The sequence below is a fragment of the Pavona decussata genome, unplaced genomic scaffold (assembly GCF_977016875.1).
Source record: "Pavona decussata unplaced genomic scaffold, jaPavDecu1.1 SCAFFOLD_64, whole genome shotgun sequence".
Lineage (NCBI taxonomy): Eukaryota > Metazoa > Cnidaria > Anthozoa > Scleractinia > Agariciidae > Pavona > Pavona decussata.
The window spans coordinates 6,090,828-6,111,773 of NW_028145484.1; the positions used below are offsets into that span (position 1 = coordinate 6,090,828).

Genomic DNA, 20,946 nt, shown 5'->3' on the forward strand with positions numbered 1-20,946 from the left:
AATCGATGGATAATCGGAAATTTCGTCACCAGTTTACCATGCGCGCGTGGGCGCCGAGGCATGTTTACAATATTTTGCGTAGTCTGCTGCATGAAGAAGGGGTGGAATTTTCTGGGGAATTTGTGCTGGATGTCGTAAAATGCGGACCGGTAGTTGATGATCAAAGAGAATGAGGATGCCTTTTCTAACGAAGTACTTCTTAAAGAAGAAAGGGAAGGGACTGAAGGAACGTCTTCAAGGAAACTACAGAAAGCGCGAAAACACAACGGAGATTCTTGAAGGTACGTAACCAAATCTTTTTAATATCTTTGAACCGGAAATTTGTTTGTAAGATGTTTTCTCGTTGTTATTGTGATAGGTTGGCATTTTTTGTTATCTACCATTCACAAGAAATTGTCATATTTAAGGATCCATCGTTTTTGTGTGATATTTTCGGCTTAGTTTATCACGAGGTACTTTACTTTGTATTATGCATTAGTAAATTTGCCGCAAGGCAATATATAGTCAGTTGAGAGTCAAGTGTATGGCATACTCCAAATTGTTGTTACAAGAAAATCTTAACGAAATCCCCTTGTTTATATTTTGATCAAAGATAAAAGTTCTAGTTTGCGTTGAAATTCTATTTCATTGAACTTTCTTTTCCACGACAAAAAATTATAATTTTGTTTAAGTTCCTGTCGTTTCGTTAAATCCTCATTTAGAATGAAATTTATCGAACGCAATGTTTACGGTCATGAAATTGCTCGAATAGTATTGTGTTTCCTGTTGTCATGCTGTTGTGGACAATAAGTTAATTCCACAAACAATAAAAAGCTGCTAAATACTGGGAAAATTACTGTCACAGTAACTCCTATTTTGGGTTTCAGAGTCACCTAAACAACCGAGCTTTCATAGATTTGGATAATTAAGGGAGAGGGGGTGAGGTCTGGATTTTATTGTGGTGACTTATTGGTTCTGGTATTTGTCAGGCCAGAACGTGCCAACCCCTTCATACATTTCTCCTCCACAAGTTTTATATCAAAATTTATGATCAAATAATGGATTTTGTAAACTTCAAATGGTGTCGCACTTCTGTGAACAAACAACTGCATGCTTAACAGCAAATTTACTACTCATGTCTGACGACAAGTTTTACAGGGCAATTAAGGTGTGAAAAAATTGCAAACAAATAGTTGAAATACTCTTCAGGAGTAAAAAACTATTAAATTACAACATTTTTTAAGGTGACAAAAATGTGCGTTTAAAAATGTAAACAAGCGATTAAATCATGCAACAAAATTTTATCATTAATTTTATAATAAGTTGCCATTTAGTGTGTGCATTAAAATATTAGTAAAGATAGAAACTACACAGAACTTGTGGCCAAAAACAAATTCTTGAACTGCCACAGACAGTACAAAATGAAACCCATGGTAGGGAAGGACGAGTAAAGCTAGGAATTGGAAAGAGAGGCCGCAACTGACCTTTGAGCGAAGCCGTAACACTATATGACAAAACAAAGAAACTTGACAGAGCTGTGCAAGGTGGTGGGTTCTTAATTAATTGTTTTGACAAATGCTGAAACCAACAAATTCGTAAACACAGCAACTATGCAGAGCTTGGGGTAAATATAGATTAATTGAACCAGAAATATTTCAGTCAGTTTCAATCTTTTGTTATTGATACTGATGCTTTTGTTATTATTTTGTTTTATTCTTCCAAGAACGTTTGAAGAGATGCACATCTACTCCTTGTATTAATGTGGTTTCAGAAGTGGAATTTTCAGAGTCCTATTGCCCAGACTGTTCTGTTGAAAATGCCGGGATTTTGATGGTTCCACAAGATCACAATCCAAGCAGAACACACAGTCCAGGTCCTGTGCATGTTGATCCAGCAGATTCAAGTGATCGGGTGTCACAAACGAGTAATGAAAACAGCAGAAACAATAATGCAAATGAGCTTTTACAAAGACTACGCTTGAATGCTGAGTCATCGTGCCAGACATGTACCATGAATCAAACTCCTCCTGAAGTACAGAAAATGGGCTATCGCCACCCTCCCCCTTACCCTGAACAAATGGAACAAAACATTTCAAGCCCATTGGATAAGTATCGTCATCCACCACCTTACAGAGAGCCGGAGGATAGTATAGACAGTTCAAGCTTTTATGGACAAGGCGGCACTATTGGAAATGATTACAGCGCATATTATAACCTTGAAGAAAACTACAGACAACCTCCATCTTATAGGCATACAAGTGATAGATTTTCTTTGGACAGTAGAATGGCTAATGCCGTTTTCAAGCAAACTGCACCCAAGAAGGCAATGAGTGAATCACTTATTCTAAATCCCAATGGTTATAGCTATGCACAGCATGCTTCAAATGGTGTCTCAGATTTTTATGACAGCAAAGGTGTTTATAGTGCCTACGGTGCGAAGCCTTTTTCGACTGCACAAGACTCATTCAGTTATGTTTCTTATGGTGATGCATATACTTCAGAAGCTGGGTCTCGTAGTTTTGGATTTTATGCTGATCAAGGCACATCTACTAAAAGTTTGTTTAGTAAGAGTAGAGCAGGTGACATGTTGAGTTATGGAGACAGTCCTTCGTCTCCTGTTTCGTCAGGAAGCCGGTCAGGGTATATAGGCTCACAAGCTCAATCACTGTCAAGACCCAATGGATCTCTCGCCATGCAACAATCTTTTGGTGAGAAGTATTTTCCTGCTGTGAATATGGCTGAAAGGAAGAACTTAGGTGCGTGATTCCATGATCTTTGTAAATATAAGATTAAAAGTAAAAACATTTGGGTGCCTTTGTCAGTATGGATCACTGAATATTGTATAAATACAGGAAATATGAAAATAACGTGAAGGGAGACCCATGCACACGCTAAAGACCTATCTGATTTTGATTATTATTGATGATAGTTTGAGGTTTGATTAGAAGTCAAAAAAGCCTTTTTTATCCTCTTTTGCAAATGTCTTTATATTATTTTAGCTTGTGTCTGGAAACATTAGTCAGTAAACGTCAAAATATCAGAGCATGCATGTAGCTGATTGATGTCTCAAAATCTTGAATCTTGATTGTTAGGAGAACATTATACAGGATTAGATAATTTGTTTTGAGTATACTTGTATCTTAATAGCACCGCTTTAGTGGTTTTACGACACCCAATAAAGCCTTTTTACTATTTAATAAAACAGCCCATCTACATGTACAGGAGGGCAGTAATACTCCTAGCAAGCATTATAATAATCAAACTGGAGTTGAGTGCTTGCCTCATGAGGCTCTTCTTTCCTATCTTTAATTTACAGTGTTTAATGGCAGTCAGCTGCACCAGTTGGATCTTTCTCTTCCTCCTGGATTTGAAGTTGCATGGACGCCCGATGGCAGAAAATATTACATTGAGTAAGTGAAGCTTCAACCTAAATTTATTGGTAAATTACAAGTGAGAGAAGTATTGCTGTTAATTGAAACCCCAAACCCCAACACTGGAATTGCCTGGGATCTTGGGTGTGAAATGATTAAAGGCAAACTCTTTTCTTTGTTTCAGTCACAACACTGAAAGCACAGACTGGTGTCATCCACTTGAGAAAGCAGGTGTGTATTTACTCAAGACTATCCACTGGAAAAAATAGAGTTTCCCTGGAAATTTGATTGTTTGAAATAAGCTGCTGGAAACCATCATTTTCATTGAGTTATGAAATTGATTATTAATGTGAATCCAACAGTAAATTAATCATTTTATTAACTTCAAATCCTTTCTTCTTTTAGGTTTGCCTGAAGGGTGGGAGAAAATCGAGTCTCCAAACTTTGGAGTTTACTATGTCAAGTAAGTTGAATGCTTATTATTTTCTCTCAAACATTTATCCTGTGATTGTTGGGTAGTGGGGGGCTTTGGGAAGTCTTAATTCCTTCAGTTTTGTTCCTTTTTTGTCAAGTGGGGAGATAGCTTACCTATTACCCTTATTACTGGTATTTACAAATTGTGATGCCTATTTAGTTATAAGTTATTTATTTTTATATTTAATTTAATCTAGTCACAACACAAAGATGACACAGTATGATCATCCAGCCAAGACTCAGTTCCTCCATCAACAACATCAGCAGGAGATGCATGCATCAGAGAATGGACGGCAAGAGTCACAAGCCATCCCCGCACAGAATCCACTAGTGCCTGCCAATCCATACATCAGAGAAGGTGTGAACACAGGCAAAATGTTCACTTGTCTTGATAAACAGTGTGGACAGTTTTTAATTCACAAAAAGCATATGTGGCATGTTGCTAGAAAGGGAAATGTGAGGAGGGAATTGGGCATCTGCATTAATGGGGGGAGGGGGGTGGGAAGAGCATGGGGTAAAGGATAAGGTAGGACTTGTGTTTGAGAATCTGTCCTTCCCCTCCCCTTTGTGCACCTGTCATGCACACTAATTTACAAGTTGTGCATACATTTCTTGAGGGAATTTTTTAAAGCAAGTTAGAAAAATTAAGATACACATGAGCAGGAAAATGTTTGCTTCATCTTGAGTATCCTCATGGCTATGTTCCTAACTCATTTACTTGGCATGTATTTTGCTACTTTCTTGTAAACCAAGGGAGGGGTGGGAACCGCTGACCGGTTAGCTCAGTTGGTAGAGTACAGGACTACCGCGCAGGAGGTGGCGGGTTCAAACCCCAGCCGGACCACCACTCATGGTCTTTAAATAACTGAGGAGAAAGTGCTGCCTTTGCTTTGACATCTGCAAATGGTTACAATAGACTTTCTAGTCTTCTCGGATAAGGATGATAAACCATAGGCCCCGTCTCTCAACCCTTGTTTGTAAATAACTCTGTGGGATGTTAAAGAACCCACTCACTGTTCGCAAAGAGTAGGGGACGTAGTTCCCGGTGTTGTGGTCTGGTCTTTGTGTGTATAGTCTAACGATTGGATGGTTAAAAGCTCGGAGATATTAGCTGCATAAGCTACTCTTAAAATCCGAAGGTAAATAAAGATATGATGATGATGATGATGATGAAGGGACTGTTAGTATCGTGTTAAATGTTCTGCAAAATTTATCAATATTGTTGTATATGTAATACACACAGCAACTCATTCAAACTCATAAATTTAGTCTATGGCTTTTTTCATTTTCCTTAGAAATTCCAGAATGGCTTCAAGTTTATGCCAAAGCATCTCCAGAGTATGACTGTTTTCTAAAGGTGAGACCATTGTGCTCGTTCTTCCGTAGAGTTTACCTGCCAACTTTTCTGAGTCAAATGGGTAAGATTTTCGTCTTTGTAGAGTTTTGTATACAGTCATTTCAACTAACGTTGTCGGTTCAAAGCATGAAGCTAAAAGACAAGACCGAAAGTTTACGTGGGATTTTTATGAATAAATTCATCAAAATCAGTCATGCCTGGAGAAATCAATAGGTTGTAATTAGCAGTGCAATGACCTGCACGTGCGGGGATGATTTTGATGAAATTATTCATTAAAAAATAATCCCACAAAACATTGCGGTCTTGTCTTTTAGCTTGATTTTAATCCGACAACGTTAATTGAAATAGCTGTAACTATGATTACCAAAGGTGAGAGGGGATGCTAGTCTATACTGCCTCATTTATACGCCAGGGTAGAGAGACGAAATGCGTAGAGAAGCTTCTTGTCCAAGAAAACAACACAGCAATATAATGAAAACACGAGCCTTTTGTAGCCCCAAAACGCTGATCACTAAACCTCTGATCTCCTGCCATAAATTTTAAGAGAAATCCCGGTTTTTCAACCTCTACACCGTGACCACGCCTCCACATTCAAAATGTAGGTTATTAGACATCTTGAATGGCTGGCTGTATCACATGCTATTCAAATTCAACCCTTTTCTTTTTGTGTTGTTTTTAGTGGGATTTATTTCGGTATGCTGAGCTGGACTGTTGGCAGACAATGTTAAAGAGGTTGTACAAGAAGGAGGCTGAACAAGTTGTGATGCGACATGAAGAATATAGACAAGCACTACAGAGAGAATTTGAAAAAAAAAAACAACAACAGCAAGAAGAAGAACAACTGTTGAGCAGCCAAGCTCTCGCAGATCTGGATGAATTAGATAAAGAACTTGCTAAATACTAACTCCTTGTCTTCCAGTCAGGGTGATAAAACAAGGAAGTCTAAAATTTGCATACACACCAAAACCATGTATTCAGATGAACGACAGCATAGTTGCCTTTTGTTAAAGTGTATATGACAGATTTTTTTTTATTTGCTTGATCGAATCTTCTTGTTGTTCTCTTATGAAAATCGAAAAAATAAATTCGCTTTCGATTTTTCTTCTCCTCGTTTGAGGCGGTCAAAGACGTGAAATTTCACTTCTGGTTGTGTACAAAACCGCGCAAGGCGGTAGACTAGGGATAGTGGACCTGTGACGTCAATACAAGAACGCCACTTTCGCGTATTCTCTGTTTCAGTGTTTTTCTTTATGCAAAGGAAGAAAGATGGTGCTGCGGTGCGTTGTTTACGGCTGCAGCAACACGAAAGACGTTAAAAAGTGAAACAGAGAATTCCGCGAAAGCAGCGTTCTTGTATTGACGCCTTGCGCGGTTTTGTACACACCCGGAAGTGAAATTTCACGTCTTTGACTGCCTCAAACGAGGGGAAGAAAAATCGATAGCGAATTTATTTTTTCGATTTTCATACGAGAACAACAAGAAGATTCGATCAATCAAATAAAAAAAAATCTGTCATATAAAAGGTTTACACTCAGTCTCTCTAAAGTAGAACTGTCTGCCTTTTAGAGAGTCGATATAGCCTGACTCAGGCGACAGAACTGGAACAAGATCTTCATCATAACAAGTTATGAATAAACATTACAGTCCCTATCGAAGCTTATGTTTCACTCAAACAGTGCTTCGTTCATAACGGAAGAATTTGAACCGTGGGAATGTTTGAGGAATGGAGGTTCCTTGCAAATTCACATATCGGTGTGCCGGACAGGCCATGAATTGGCTACGGACGCACGAGACCTCTGAACTAAGAAGCTAGAGATTTTGAAAACTGAGGCCCAAAACCCAAGGAAAAGCCATAGCATTTCCAAATATGGTGACCAATCAGCGATGTCCAGTCTGCAGCAGTTTATCACAAAAACGAAATCATCAACAGATGTCAAGAATTTATTCCACACTACAAAAACAAGTGAAAGAGAATAATTTCAAGTCTCGGTTCGCCGGGAAAATTTCGTGACTGACCGGGAGATCTTGATCGGGAGAACCGTTAGACTTGAGAAGTGTGACATTTTTTTACGGACAACATTGAGATAAGAGGAGAAAGGAGAAAATGAAAAGGAATGGAATTGTTTCCAATCATATTATTAGAAATTCAGAAGAGCACAGCAAAGAGCTGAAAAAAAAAGTCAATTACCTGAAGATATTTAATGTAACTTTCTTTTATAATTCACTGGTACACTATACCATGTTTTTAAACACTTAGAAAAATGTTTTGTTGGACTATATACTTAACAGTGCTTATAGTCTTGTAATCAGACCATTTTAAGAGATAATTTATACTGCAGTGGGTCAATATGAAATGATATCAAGCTTAGATTGTGTTAACTACACAAACAAGTGAAATTCAGCTGACACCAGCTATCCATGTTTGTCTTGGCGAGGCGTCCACCTTGTGGTTTGCTCAGGATTGCTTCTTTTTGACATGCAAACTTGTTTTTTTCACACCAAACATTTCTTCGTACCTAACTGGTACTTATTTCCGCGGGCCTTATAGTCACGAGTTGTAAAAACTCGCGAAATTAAAGACCTGCGGGAAAGAAAGTTCTCGCATAAATTAAGTTCTTAACAATTGGGAATATAATTTCTCGCCATACAACCCTTTTGTTAACTTAATGTCAGTATATATGATCACAATGTGTCTCATGTCCTCGTCTGCATTGTGTTATTAAGGGGAAAAAAGTAAAATCTCCAACCCGATTTAGTTATGAATATTAAAAAGATATTATTACACCAACAATTGATCATTTTGTGGAGTATTAGAGGGAACTTGTCAAGGAGATTTCCATATGTTTTGGTAAAAACTGCTCACATATTTGACAAGGTACCTTACCTCTATGTCAGATTGCCTTTAGAGCATCGAGAACAAGTGATTTATCTTGGGAAGATTGGGATATAAGGTCAAAATACACAGGAAGAACGGCCGAATTTTCAAGTTGCATTCCATTTCAATCCTGGCCATCGACAGACAAAGATCATACTAGTTTCTGTTTATTGCTAGGGTTTATAATATTGTCACCAAACTGAAGCATTATTTTAACGTTATGGTTTTTGGCCATTGGAAGTAACACTACAAATAGGTACATTGCCCCTCTGAGCGCTGTTGAAATAGGAGCAACTGATGGGGTTGCTCGACGAAATAGCCACTCTGCAGGCTGGAATAGAACGAGATGGGAGCTGAATACATTAGACAATTAACCGGCTGGAACGTTATCTAGATTGCTGAGAATTTTTAGTAAAACACTGGTTTTAGCTGGGTAAAAAATGTCTCGTTAGCTTTTCCTGCTTGTCAGGAACCCCTGTCAGGCTCGTAAAAAATCGTATCTAACACCGTCTCCCATGGGCTATACGGGGACATGTCGCTGGATTTGGCCCCTCTGCCCTAACCAGGGTATATGATTTCAAGCGAGTCTGTCCTGGACCCGTCCTATACAATTTTTTTTCAAAATTTCGAGTTCTGCTGTACCGTAATCATTTCATGTTTCTCTGACATTTTTCCGAAAATCTCTCCAGATTAAATTCGCGGAGGAATTTCCCTTGAAACAGCTAGGCCCTTGATCTTGGACACCTAAGGGTTGCAATCCCCTGCACGTAAATCTATTTATCGATGTTATATTTTCAAGGGCTATAAATAGTACACAATGCGACAATTTGATAAGGACGTAACAAGGGACATGAATGAAACGCTTCTTCTTCGGGCGACTTGCCAGCCTTTATATCAAAATGACTGAAAAAGAGAGAAAAATTCAGGCGACAGCGGTACCTCTGGACGCTTTGCCGGAGCGTTGTACCATGACGATGCACCACGAGATTTCGGCTCGCGGTTCGCTTATGCCAGCTGGAGATGGTTCCGTGATGCTTTCCGATACCTTGTCCCCGACAAGACAGTGAGGGAGAGAAAAGTCGGCCCCTAGACCATATGAGACAGATCCCTTTCGTAGGCACCTCAGTTCCACCTTACTGACTTAAACTGAGATTCAGCCGTATATATATATGACAATGTAGTCATTTTGTCTTACATGTGGTACGTTTTGAGGTTTGAGCATGCGCACGGGCTAAAACGATATAATGACAGAAGGGTGACTCGTGGTTAAACGACCTGTAGTGTTTAGAGTACCGCTAGTCTTGGATTCCTTCTACCTTATTTCATACTAACAATTTTTATTGCCGTTTTCCCGAAAACGATTGCTCCTTCGATGGATTGTTGACACTTCGTCACTCGAAGAGCTCTGTGAAAGCCGTTGCTGGTTTTCTGTTTTTGGCTATTAAGTCAACACTTATTGCCATGTAATGAAAATGTGCCACGTTTGTTACCACAACAATTAACTCAGATGTTACCTTTCGCCTTTTGATGTCTGGTGACATCAATCCTAACCATGGATCGGTTTCTGCTTCGACTGCTGGTAAGATCAATTTATTGCCTCGTGATGAATGCTTTTTAACTTTTTAAAAAAAGTTATCACAAAGACAGCACAACATTAACTGGCAATCCGTGTGTAACCTCCATCGCTTCCAGGACCAGTGATGTACATCGAAAACTCTGACGTTATATGCGTCAATGAGATATGGTTGAACCAAAATATTACTGAGCAACTCTGAAATATTGCATTCTGGCTTTACAATATTTAGGAGAGATCGGTCTGATCGAGGTGGTGGTGGAGTTCTTCTGGCAATGTTATTTCTCATCAATAACTTGCCCGATTCGGTCCTGACGAGCCATGTTGCCATGTTTGCCGATTACACAAAAATATATAAACAAATTTAAAAGTCTCAGGAAGATGCTGCGTACCTACAAGCTGACTTGCTTGCTGTATAGTTGACAGACATCACACTTACAGCTGGCTGGGATTTTCATTTCTTTTAAGTCTTGCTCGCTAATAGTAACCAAGATTGACGTACTTAGGGACACTCAGCTAGTGTTTAGTGCCACATACGATTAATTTTCTCTAAAAGGGTCGCTGGGTACTTCTGATGAAATTTTAGTTGCTGTTAATTTTGTCGTTGTAAGATTATATATACACCCGGGATATACACGTCCCTGTGAATTACGAATGCTATACGTGAACGTTAAAGTCTTTAATACAAAACTGAATGCAAGGCTGGCACTACGGCAAAGGGCAGATTTATTAGTGGCCAATATATCGACTAATAGAATTAGTCTTCCTCAGGGCCAGAGCTATACTGAAGGAAAATATAGTAACGGCTCCTTAAATTAAAGTTTGCAAAATACATGGAAAAAAATGATTGGCTAATACATGATATGAAGACAGCGTACTTGTAAATATGAGATAACAAAAATATAGTAACGGCTCCTAAAATTAAAGTTTGAAAAAATACATCGGGAAAAAAATGATTGGCTAATACATGACATGAAGACAGTGTACTTGCAAATATGAGATAACAAAAATATAGAAGTGTATAATCAAGGTTCAGCGTTCGTTTTTCCTGTTAATGCCTTCTGGAGATAACGTTTTCTCTCTATAAATTAGAAAAGCCTCGCGTGCCTTATTGATGGTGGGTTGTAGTTCGAGAGGGATGAGTCGCATGTCCGCAGAAGAGTGACCTGCTAAGTTGAAGTGTATAGGGACTGCTGCTGTAAAGTTGGCGTGATGTGGGTTGTTTTTCAAACTTTAATTTAAGGAGCCGTTACTATATTTTTCTTCAGTATTGCTCTGGCCCTGAGGAAGACTAATTCTACTAGTCGAAATATTGGCCACTAATAAATGTGCCCTTTGCCGTAGTGCCAGCCTTGCATTCAGTTTTGTATTTTCACGTTCAAGTGACGCCTGATACGAGGTCTTTCACAAGAGAGATCCAGCAAAATTACCAGCAAGTTTAATTCCTGCGTTGTGTGGTTCTCTGATTCAAAAGTTTTTCTAAAAGCTCTTGCTGTAGGACACGTTGTATCGCTGGGGTAGTTCTCTTGTCGTCTCGGCTTTTTTTGTTCTGTAAAATCACTGATGAGGTACTTTCGTTGTTTCTATGTAGTAAATTCTCAGTTTTCATGTTCATTTCATGTTCGTTTTTTTATTTTTATTTGTTATTTTATTTCTGTTTATTTCAAAGAACCGTTTCGGGACGGGCCTTTCATTTGTTATACGAAATGAGTTTGTGTACGGTGAATTAAAGACCATTAAAGTGTGCTGAGGTTAACATTGTCGCCGGCTACATTATCTACCAATGAGATTGCTGTTCAAGTTTGGAGTGAAACAAGCACAACAACAATAACAACAACAACAACAACAACAAAAGCGAAAACACCTTTCCATTTGACGCGGAGGCGCATTCCGCATTTCTTAATTTCGCGCGAAACTGGGACGAGTGTAAGTGTAATTAGTGCCCAGTCCTTTTGTGTGCATAGCAACAACAAACATGGCGCGCGAGGTATGTATCTTTTCACTTGTCCTTTTTAACTGAAAAAGCATTTAAAACCCAAATGTTTTACTTAATCAGATTGCAGTCAAAATCCCCGTTGAAGATCGTGAGCTGGACGGTGTATTTAATTTTCCCTGTGAGTCTTCATGGAATGGGTGTGCGGTTGTGATGACACATGGAGCCGGCGGTGATATGAACTATTTGCATTTGGAAAAACTAGCCAGTCATCTTGCAAGCACAGGAATACTTTGCTTAAGATTTACCTGCAGAACGAGAAATTTCCTTTATAGGACGGAATGCTTTGCTGCAGTTGTGGTGAGATCCGTGTTTTCTAATTTTTAATATAATAATAGTCTGTCCAATTATCAACGAATCCAACCTGATCAGATGGTGCTATAATCATTCGAAACTTCAACATTTGATTCGGGCATTTGAAGTTTTGAAAACTAGCTTGTTCAAATTCTCACCTCGTAGGAACAAAAAGTCGTTTAAGTGCGCTACCCCAGCGCCGAATTGAAAACCAGTTCATTGACGTCCATTCAAATTTTCTATACCTACCTTCCACAACACTGCAGAGTTTGTGAAGACTTTTTTTGGTGAGCCAATCGCTCACAAAAGGAACATTTCTATGCTTGAACTCAACCACGGTTCAAGAACCAAGTGTGTCCCACAGAACAAGGAGAAGGGTGTAAACTTGACACTAAAGGCTCAAATTCCCCACCCCACCCCGTCAAAGTTCAAATCCCCCACCCTCTGAAGGCTTTGCACGTCAGATGCCCTTCTTGCTGGCCACGTACCCGGGGTATACCTGGTGGAGGGGGGGGGGGGGGGAGGGAGGGATGTTGAAGGTTCAAATTGATTGACGTATAATGTGTTGGATTTTGTCTATTCTGAGAATCGAGGAATGCCTCAAATTAACTCCCTGAAAAATGCTGAAGAATATTCAAAATTTTATGGTACCTCCTACACACTTATGTTGTGATACTTATTTTCTCTGGTTACAGGAATTTCTTAAAAATTTTGAAGACTTTCCAGTGAGGATGTGCATCATAGCAGGTACATTAAAGGGACAGTATCACGCTATTTTTAGTAACACATTGAAAATCGGAAAGACGCTATTCAGTTGATAGCAGCCAAGATATAATGACAAAATTCCATTAAAAGACAATCAGAATGCAAAGAAAATATCCACAGATATTTTTGCTGGCAGATGACCAAGATGGAGAGGGGTTCAAATTTGAAAACGTCTGGCTGACGTTTTCAAATTTCACTGTTGTAACGCATTAAAATTGCCGGTTGTACTATATTTTGGTTCAACCTTTCGTCTTAGAATCACTATTAATATTTCTTTAAATTAGCAATTGAGAAATTAAGTAACACAGTATTCAAAGTTTAAATTTAGTGAATTTTGGCCAAAAATCATGATATCTCTCATCGATCTCCCATGATACTGCCCCTTTAACGCAAAAAGGTTATTATTTGGTTGCTCTCCACAGCATGGTTTTGTATGTCTGTTTAAAAGCACTTGTTTTCTGGAACCACTATGAAAACGATATCAAGTACCTATGCACTATAATGGGGACATGAGAATTCTAGAATTTTTTGGAAATTAGGCCTTAGTTTTCTTATTTGTAGGATAGCATGTTCCTAAGAAATGCTAAACTGACTTGGTGTTTGGTAGACATTAGGGAGCTTAAGCACAGATGTTTGTGAGCCACGGACGGCAACCGGAAGTTGAATTTTTCCTTTTTGGAGCATTTTGATGCCATCACATTTGTAACACCAAGCCACAGACATCCAACAAGAGCTTTTCCCGTCCGCTGTGAGGACCAAAAACACGCCAAAAAAGGAAACATTCGACTTCCGGTTGTCGTCTGTGGCTCACTAACGTCTGTGCTTAAGCTCCCTATTATGTAACTTACAAAAACTGGGAAAGAAAATGCTTCATAAGTAGTTTTAATAATGCATTTTGTAACACATGAAAATACAAATTCCGTACAGTGTTGGGCCAGTAATAAAATTGTTAACAATTATTGCTAAAGAATGAACTTAAATTTTAGTTACATACCAAAAGGGAGGGGAGGGAGGGGGGAGTCCTGACCCCATGACCCCCAGACCTCTCCCTAAGATGTCACCTCTGCAGTGACTTTGTTTTTGTCTCAAGGTCGCTCAATGGGTGCACGGGTTGCAGCAGAAGTTGCATCAAACAGCAGCCTCTCAGCAAACTTTGTATATGGAGTAGCTTGTCTGTCGTACCCTCTCCACCCTCCAAGAAAGACCTCAGAGCTTCGGGTGTCACCACTGCTCCATCTTGGTGTTCCTGTGCTATGTATTAGCGGGAGAAAAGATCCATTCTGCAGGACGGATTTAATGGAGACTACTCTCAATAGGATGGCAAATGATTGGACAATGCACTGGGTTGAGGGAGCCGACCACGAGCTTAAAATACACGGCAAAGTGAACAGTGAGGTGGTATCCAACATGTGCGAGTGGTTTGTACAGTGGTGTCAGTCAGTATTCATGGCAGAACGATGACAAACAAGCAGTTTGAAGAGCAGCCTTAACCTGGGTCCAGAGAAGGGCGGAAAATGATTGTACTCCCTTGAATCCTCTCTCTTTTACCCTTATGAAAAACACTTCAGGCCACAGTTGGGTGGCTGTTTACCATTTGCAAGAAAAACTAATAGATCACCATTGAATGATGAGAGATTCTCATCAAAACAGTATTAGCCATATCAGATGAAAGACATGGTCCTTTCCATTAAAAAGAAATTTTATAATACTGTTCAATCCTCACTGATAGAACACTGCAAAACATTAGAAATGGCAAATGGCATTGTTCCTTTCTGAACAGGAAAAGAGGAGTACCTCTGGAATTGCCTCAAAAATTCCTTAGCCAAGGTCCATTTTCAGAATCATGAAATTTCAAATCATGCTCATTTTTCTCGGCTGTAAATACTTTTTGATCAATAATGGTGTGAAAAGCTAGGTTATAGGTTGTGATCAATTCTGTAGCTCGTGTTTTTTTTGGAAATTCCAAAGTGGTAGGGGTGGGGTCTGTGGGGGAGTCATCAAGAAAATTCCTTCCATGAGGGAGGGGTATGGATATTTTTGGGAACTATAAAATTCAGCTTACAGAAAATCAAATCTGCATCTGTTAAACCCTTAGACCATTCAGCTCTCAATGGAAATAGTCAATTGTTTTTTGTATTAGACTAATTTACCTTGATTTTGCCAGATTTTTTTTTTCTGGACATAGTATTCAATGTGACTGAAGCGCAACCAAAAGATTGAGCTTACATGTAGGATGATTGACATAGAGATAATTTATTTTGAACAAGTAATATATTTTGATGCTTTTCAAGTTCCATTAAATAAGAGATGTATGTATGGCATGAGTTTGTCAATTTTTTTGCCTCGTGGAAGCTCAGTGGCACAAAGTTTTAGTGACATGGGTTGTTATCATCATCGTCATCGTGTTAAAGCCCTCTTTCCCAGGGTCCTCTCTCTTAGCTGCGATAAGTCAGAGTTACAACGTGAAGGCGATGCACAAGATTTCTAAACGTACAACATGAAGATGTCGCTGGCATCACCTAATGATATTAATGTGCCAACCAGAGTTTATCCTCGGAGACCCAGAGGCAGTTAGTCGGGTGGACGAGATTTTCGTGGGCGAAAGTTTATTGTAAGAATGGGAGAGCCCCTGCGCAATTACTTTAACCGAACCAGTTCCAGAAGCATTGAAATTCCCCGCTTTTGATTGGCAATTCGGTAAGAGTAATTGCCCAGGGGCTCTCCCGTTCTTACAGTAAACTTTCGTCCACGAAAATCCCGTCTACCCAACAAACTGCCCTTGGGTCTCCGGGGATAACCAGAGTTGTACTTCATATATTGGGTGTTGAACAAAGAGTTCATCACATTTCTTCCACGTACTGAACGCTTTTGTTTTAATGGTGGGCACAATTAAATAGAACGAAGTTAAATGTAAACCGATATCTTCCCTATTGCAAGAACGTAAGAGTTGCGCATGACGAATTGAATCGGAAATGTTTCCTTTTTGCCTTGTATAGTGTATTTACAACCGTTGCATCTTGCATGCTTGCTTAAATAGGCCAACGTTTTGGGGAGCATTTTTCCCGTTATATCATTCAAGTTTGTGTAGATGTGGTACACAACATCTAAAAGACTTGAACTTAAAGATCAACTTAAACGGTTATCAACGAGAGCTTTTCAGGCCACTGTGTAAACGTGAAACAAAACAGACTTAAAAACGCGTACAGGTTTACTAGTTTTTATTTCGATACAGCAAGAGCCTGTGTTCTACAGTAACTATGCTACTGCCCAAATTTCTTTAGAATCAGTACTGAAGAATTCAAACTCTCCCGCTTCACCAGTAACTCCATCATACAATTTGAACTTTCTCAGACTTAATCGTTTACCCAGGGCTTAACGACCGCAAATCTTCCTTACTTAGTGTGATCTGGCAAAAAGGCGAGGGAACTGCAGGCTATACTGAATGATAATACCTGGTATTGCGTTTGGCAACCACGCCGAAGCCACCCAGCCCTTAGGATAACTGGGCCATCAAAATGGAGTTTTTGCGGCCGTTTCTCAGGAGCTCTTTTTCAGGAAAAAATATAGGCAGCGTACACGACACAAAAATGCTAACTCTATCAGTTATTTAATTTATAAAGTACATGTTTATTTAGAGACGCTATGGGGCCTTTTAATTAGCGCGTACACCATATTCACCATACCCCCTTCCCCCAGAAAAAATGCTTTTAAGCTATGAAGTTTCGAAGGTAACGGCCCGATAAAACTGTGTATCACCAATTCTATCACGATTGATTCCACACTGAGCCACCCTGGAGATTTACTCCAAAAGTATCAGCAACAAAGCCTGGTCCACACTTCTACATTTTCGATCACTCTTGACCTCTTCAAAAAACACAGATTCTAGGGTGAATTCAACTGGACAAAACTAACTTTTATACTTGCAGTTTACAAGCTGGGCTGTTGGTTTGGCATGCGCACACAAAAAGAAACTCAACGAATGAGTTAAAAAACGGGTTTAGTGATCATCGCTGAAGACTTCAAACAAATTTTTTTTTTACTCATTTTCTGCTTGAGCGTGTAATAGCACGGGTCCAGATTATTACTTACTAGTGTAAACATTGGCTCTTGGAGAAAAACTCCGCTACTCAAAGTGGAGCCGGAGTTTTGAAATCAAAGATTTTATATTTCACGTGTAAAGGTCGAAAAAAGGAGAAAAAAATTTGTTCATGTCGTTTGGCATTCTGACATTACGACATTGGAACCAGTTATTGAACAGAAACGCGTGACCATTTTATTCGTTGCCGCGTTGAGGGCGAAAAAAAAAAGGCATATGACGAAGAAAGGCGTATAAAAAACGCGTTTTACTTATCTCCTGTAAATAAAAATAAAAACGTGCAAAGATGTATCTGTGTGGACAGGGCTTCAATAGCTGATGAAACAGAGAGTATGAACTTCTCTGGATAGCGGAATGTTACACTATGTTCAAGTGCTCTACTTGCACGATTCAAAAATAGCAAACAAACTCGATAAAATGAACTAGAAATATGTATTTGCTAGGACTAGACGATCGACACGACTGATTTCTACCAAATTTCTTGGCGTTATCTGTTTAAACAACTAATTACGTATATAAAAGCTTCAGAATTTTCAAGCCGGGCCCAAACGTTCTAACATAATACCACATTACGCATTTGTCGCAAAATACTGTATGACGCGTGGCGGAAAGTCATCTGACACCAGCGCAACATTCGTCCAACAAAAACTGTTGTTCTATTAAAGAAGTTCCAAAATGGATGCTAAGCATTCCAAATTTGTAGAACCAACAGATGTTGTACAACAATGTTCGAACGTTTAGTTCCGGTTGAACTAAAGATGCAGTTCAATTTAATAGAGTCAAGCTTCATGAAATGACCCACAGTTTTCATTTACTCGCTCTCTTATGGGCGGTGCCACGAATGAATCACCAATAACAAAGCTGATCAGTGATTTACATGTACAAACTAAATAGTAATAATGCCAACCAAGGTATGTTATATATTTGCGACATTTCTGATTGGATTGAAACAAAAAGAACAACTAGAAGCAGACAAGCAAAAAAATCGACAACAGAAGCCTGACAGGAACCCCATGGAAAAAGCAACACGCTTTTAAGCTTTACTACCAACACCACTCGACTAAAATTACGATTTTCTTTCCTACTTTGCACAACATTTCTTCAAATAAACCGTTTCTAGTAAAAAAAAGCTTGGTCTCGTCGTGGGGTCTTTATGCCAACAGCTCTGCATTACCTCGAAGACGTCCAATGGACACTTGTCTGGGCGGTCAAGTCGATGTCCTTTTTCCAAAAAGGTAGGGAGCTGTGGAAAAGAAAAATGAGATTTATGGATAATAGCCTGTTCCAGGCTCCTAGAGATACGTGCGAAGGAGAGTGCGAGGGGACGAAAACGAGGGGGGAATACCCTCGTTTTCGTCCCCTCGCACTCTCCTTCGCGCGTCTCTCTAGGAGGAGCCTGGAACAGGCTATATGGATAACAATTCAGTACCTCACCACATTTTTCTTCTATTTTATTTGCGACATGTCAGTCTCTGACGCAAGTCGAACCCGTGACCTTTCATACACAGGTCGGATCACCCGTAACCATTGAGCTACTGGCGGACTTATGCCGAGCTCGACCATATACTATTCATTTGAGACATGCCTCTTGCTAGGATCATTCATGAATGTCGAAAGTGTCTTGTGGTTGTAAGGCAAGAAAGAAAGTTGGTAAATTACAACGGTTATCGAGTGACGAGTAATATTTCACTGACAGGAAAAAGCCACCTTTTAAGGGCCGGTTATTTCTTTTGAAAGGAATAATTCCTGTTATTATTCAACATACTGTAATACTGCCAAAATATGGTCATGGAGCATTGAATATTCAACAGATATCCTGCGATATGCATAATTTCGTGCGACGGGGAGAAAAATGGAAAAAATAAAGATCGTCTCCAGCTTTTCTGCAATAAAACTGTGCTTTTCGTCTTTTTTTCTTCTTTTCATTTTACCACAAAATAAAGTAAAAGAAAGAAAGTGGCGAGGAAGCCTAAAAGGAAACCACAAGGCTGTGATTTGTGATCAATGTAATGAATAATAAAGCAATCATCCTTCTCAATCTTGCGGAATATCCCCTGACTTTAGCCAACTCGGCCGTCAGACGTTAGGATAATTGTTAACTATTTGATTTTGTTCTCACCATTTTATTGTCTATATCTTTGTATGGCTCGCCACCATAAGTGAATATCTCCCACAATGTTACACCAAAACTCCATACGTCACTTTTGGAGGTGTACCCTCTATTATTAAGTAAGCACTCCAAGGCGTACCTACAATGGAATTAAAATAGAATATATAAGGTTAAATACATGCGCATATAACAGGTTCACCGGTTAAAGTAGCTTACAAAAAATTTCTGACCAAGAAAGCTCGGGTGGAGGAAGTGCCCAGAATTTTGCTCGGGCAGCGACAAAAAGCTATGTTCAGAGTCGGGCAGAAAGTCTGAATGGAGCCTAACTCTTCAAAGTATACAGTAGTGTTGTGAGCTGCTTTCAAAGCTTGCCTTAATAAATGGGGTTATAATTTTGCCTTTGTAAATGAAACTCTCGCATGTAACCGTCCGTTAGTGCTAAATAATAACATCGATGTTTGCAAGTTAATTTTTTTTACTCAATGTTTACCATTTGACAGGTAAAAGTCTTGGCTCTTGACTCTCTTCCGGTAATTTGTAATATTCCTGAAGTCTGGATAATCCAAAATCACTGATCTTAACAAGGTTCTCGTTAATAACCAAGATATTCCGCGCAGCAAGATCTCGGTGTAGCAGTGACTGTTTTTCCTAGAACAGAAATGTGAATCATTAAAAGAGGGACAGTCAATTATTATAAGCTCGGTAAACTTGCAAGAAAACTGCAAAGCTGAGTAGTTAGTAAGTGATGAAGACGCTGACTTCACCAAGGAAGATTACACAAGGGTCCTCAAAAAGATCAAACAAAAGGAAACAAAAAAAGTGAGTAAAGGAAGGTTCGAGGCGAGCTTACGGTTATTGATTCGATTCCGGTCGGTTTTTCATCGTTTTTGTTTGTGCGTGTTTGTTCTGTCCCACAATTCTATGCCTAAACCACGCCAGCCAATACCGAGGCCTTCCATAAAATTTTAAATTCTTTCGACAAATTTCTAGTTTTTTGTGAACTCTGAAAAAAAATCAACGCTTACCAAGTATCCCATCCCTTGGCAGATTTGCATGCAGAAAGTGAGAAGTTGTGAAGTTCCAAGAATGTCCTAAAAACAAGCCAAAAACAAAGTTAGACAGGCGCATTTTAATCCACACTTCAATTATTTGCACAGCATCCAAAATGTAATAAAACGGCAAAAATGTAATTCAAATGCTGAACTAACAAAAGCCGCCTACACAGATGCCCTTTGGGCTCGTCACGCAATCTTTCCTTCCCCACGGAAGAAGATGTTGCGTGACGACCGCAAGGGAGGTAACGTTAACAACACAACACAATGAACAGTACGAACCTTGTTTTTTGACAAGTAAGAACGAAGAGCTCCAAGGGGAGCCAGCTCCGTCACCAACATTAACGTCTGATTAGGATCTACAAAGAAGCAAAACAGAAAATGTCACGTTCTGGTACAATAGGTCTTATCACGGTTTTCGACGCCATTTTGACGGGTAGGCAAACAGGCTTGAAATAACAGTCTTTGCATGGAAATCCGATGTCAAATAATTTTCATAAAACATCGCTTCTGAAACATTCGTGAATTGGAAACTTTTGGCACTAGAAAAAAGATTTTAAGAACAAAATTGGAGGGATGTAGCTGTGACAGAAAGCGTCCAGTCGTGTTTTGAACTTTCCATACATTTGTCTGTATAGCGAACCAGCCGTGAGCTGCTACTAAAAATAGTTCGCGGCAAAAAATACAGGGAAATGTATGGAAAGTTCAAAATACGACTACCAATCAGACTGCTGCTGAGGACTTTCTTCACATAAAAATCAACAAAAAAGGCTTGAATCTAACATACCTTTAGAGACCCCACGAAGTTTGATAATGAACTCGCATTGCTGTTTTGATTCTAATTCCACCATGTTTTGTACTTCTTTGATGAAATCATTGGAATCCTTTGGTGAGGCAGTGGGTTTCAGTACTTTCACAGCCACGTCTTCTCTCTGTAGGAAACCAATGCATTATCAGTCTACACCACAGGATTGGTTACCTTCCAATAGCCCAGTTAAAAGACAGACA

The 20,946-nt window shown here is 39.3% G+C and overlaps 3 protein-coding genes across 5 annotated transcripts in view; 2 read left to right on the forward strand and 1 right to left on the reverse strand.

Moving 5' to 3' along the window:
* The first annotated feature begins 56 nt into the window (after window positions 1–56).
* Window positions 57–7,971, forward strand: LOC146478775 (uncharacterized). Its single transcript, XM_085112372.1, has 9 exons — window positions 57–281; window positions 1,703–2,734; window positions 3,295–3,388; window positions 3,534–3,580; window positions 3,755–3,812; window positions 4,021–4,181; window positions 5,119–5,180; window positions 5,860–6,189; window positions 6,704–7,971. Exons 1-8 carry the CDS (start codon window positions 170–172, stop codon window positions 6,082–6,084), a joined length of 1,791 nt encoding a protein of 596 aa, XP_084968498.1. The 5' UTR covers window positions 57–169; the 3' UTR covers window positions 6,085–6,189; window positions 6,704–7,971.
* Window positions 7,972–11,593: 3,622 nt separating this feature from the next.
* On the forward strand, window positions 11,594–15,001 carry LOC146478776 (testis-expressed protein 30-like). Its single transcript, XM_085112386.1, has 4 exons — window positions 11,594–11,615; window positions 11,685–11,921; window positions 12,611–12,662; window positions 13,771–15,001. The coding sequence occupies exons 1-4, from the start codon at window positions 11,604–11,606 to the stop codon at window positions 14,139–14,141; spliced, it is 672 nt and encodes a 223-aa protein (XP_084968512.1). The 5' UTR covers window positions 11,594–11,603; the 3' UTR covers window positions 14,142–15,001.
* Window positions 15,002–15,883: 882 nt separating this feature from the next.
* LOC146478777 (uncharacterized) overlaps window positions 15,884–20,946 on the reverse strand; it is a 28,198-nt gene continuing 23,135 nt past the window's right edge. For all 3 annotated transcript variants that reach the window (XM_085112383.1, XM_085112382.1, XM_085112384.1), the window contains 6 exons: window positions 20,726–20,870; window positions 20,221–20,297; window positions 19,912–19,977; window positions 19,377–19,534; window positions 18,896–19,025; window positions 15,884–18,019 (listed from right to left, as the gene is read on the reverse strand). In XM_085112383.1, the coding sequence (XP_084968509.1) occupies window positions 17,858–18,019; window positions 18,896–19,025; window positions 19,377–19,534; window positions 19,912–19,977; window positions 20,221–20,297; window positions 20,726–20,870 (738 nt within the window). In that variant the 3' untranslated portion in view covers window positions 15,884–17,857. The remainder of the gene's footprint in view (window positions 18,020–18,895; window positions 19,026–19,376; window positions 19,535–19,911; window positions 19,978–20,220; window positions 20,298–20,725; window positions 20,871–20,946) is intronic.

Excerpts from the sequence above, each read along its gene's own strand:
- LOC146478776 (XM_085112386.1), top strand. Across the intron at positions 11,922-12,610 it reads AATGCTTTGCTGCAGTTGTG|GAATTTCTTAAAAATTTTGA; the intron begins GTGAGATCCGTG and ends CTCTGGTTACAG. Across the intron at positions 12,663-13,770 it reads GAGGATGTGCATCATAGCAG|GTCGCTCAATGGGTGCACGG; the intron begins GTACATTAAAGG and ends TTTTGTCTCAAG.
- LOC146478775 (XM_085112372.1), top strand. The coding sequence starts at position 170 with ATGAGGATGCCTTTTCTAACGAAGTACTTCTTAAAGAAGAAAGGGAAG. Across the intron at positions 282-1,702 it reads CACAACGGAGATTCTTGAAG|AACGTTTGAAGAGATGCACA; the intron begins GTACGTAACCAA and ends TATTCTTCCAAG. Across the intron at positions 5,181-5,859 it reads AGTATGACTGTTTTCTAAAG|TGGGATTTATTTCGGTATGC; the intron begins GTGAGACCATTG and ends TGTTGTTTTTAG.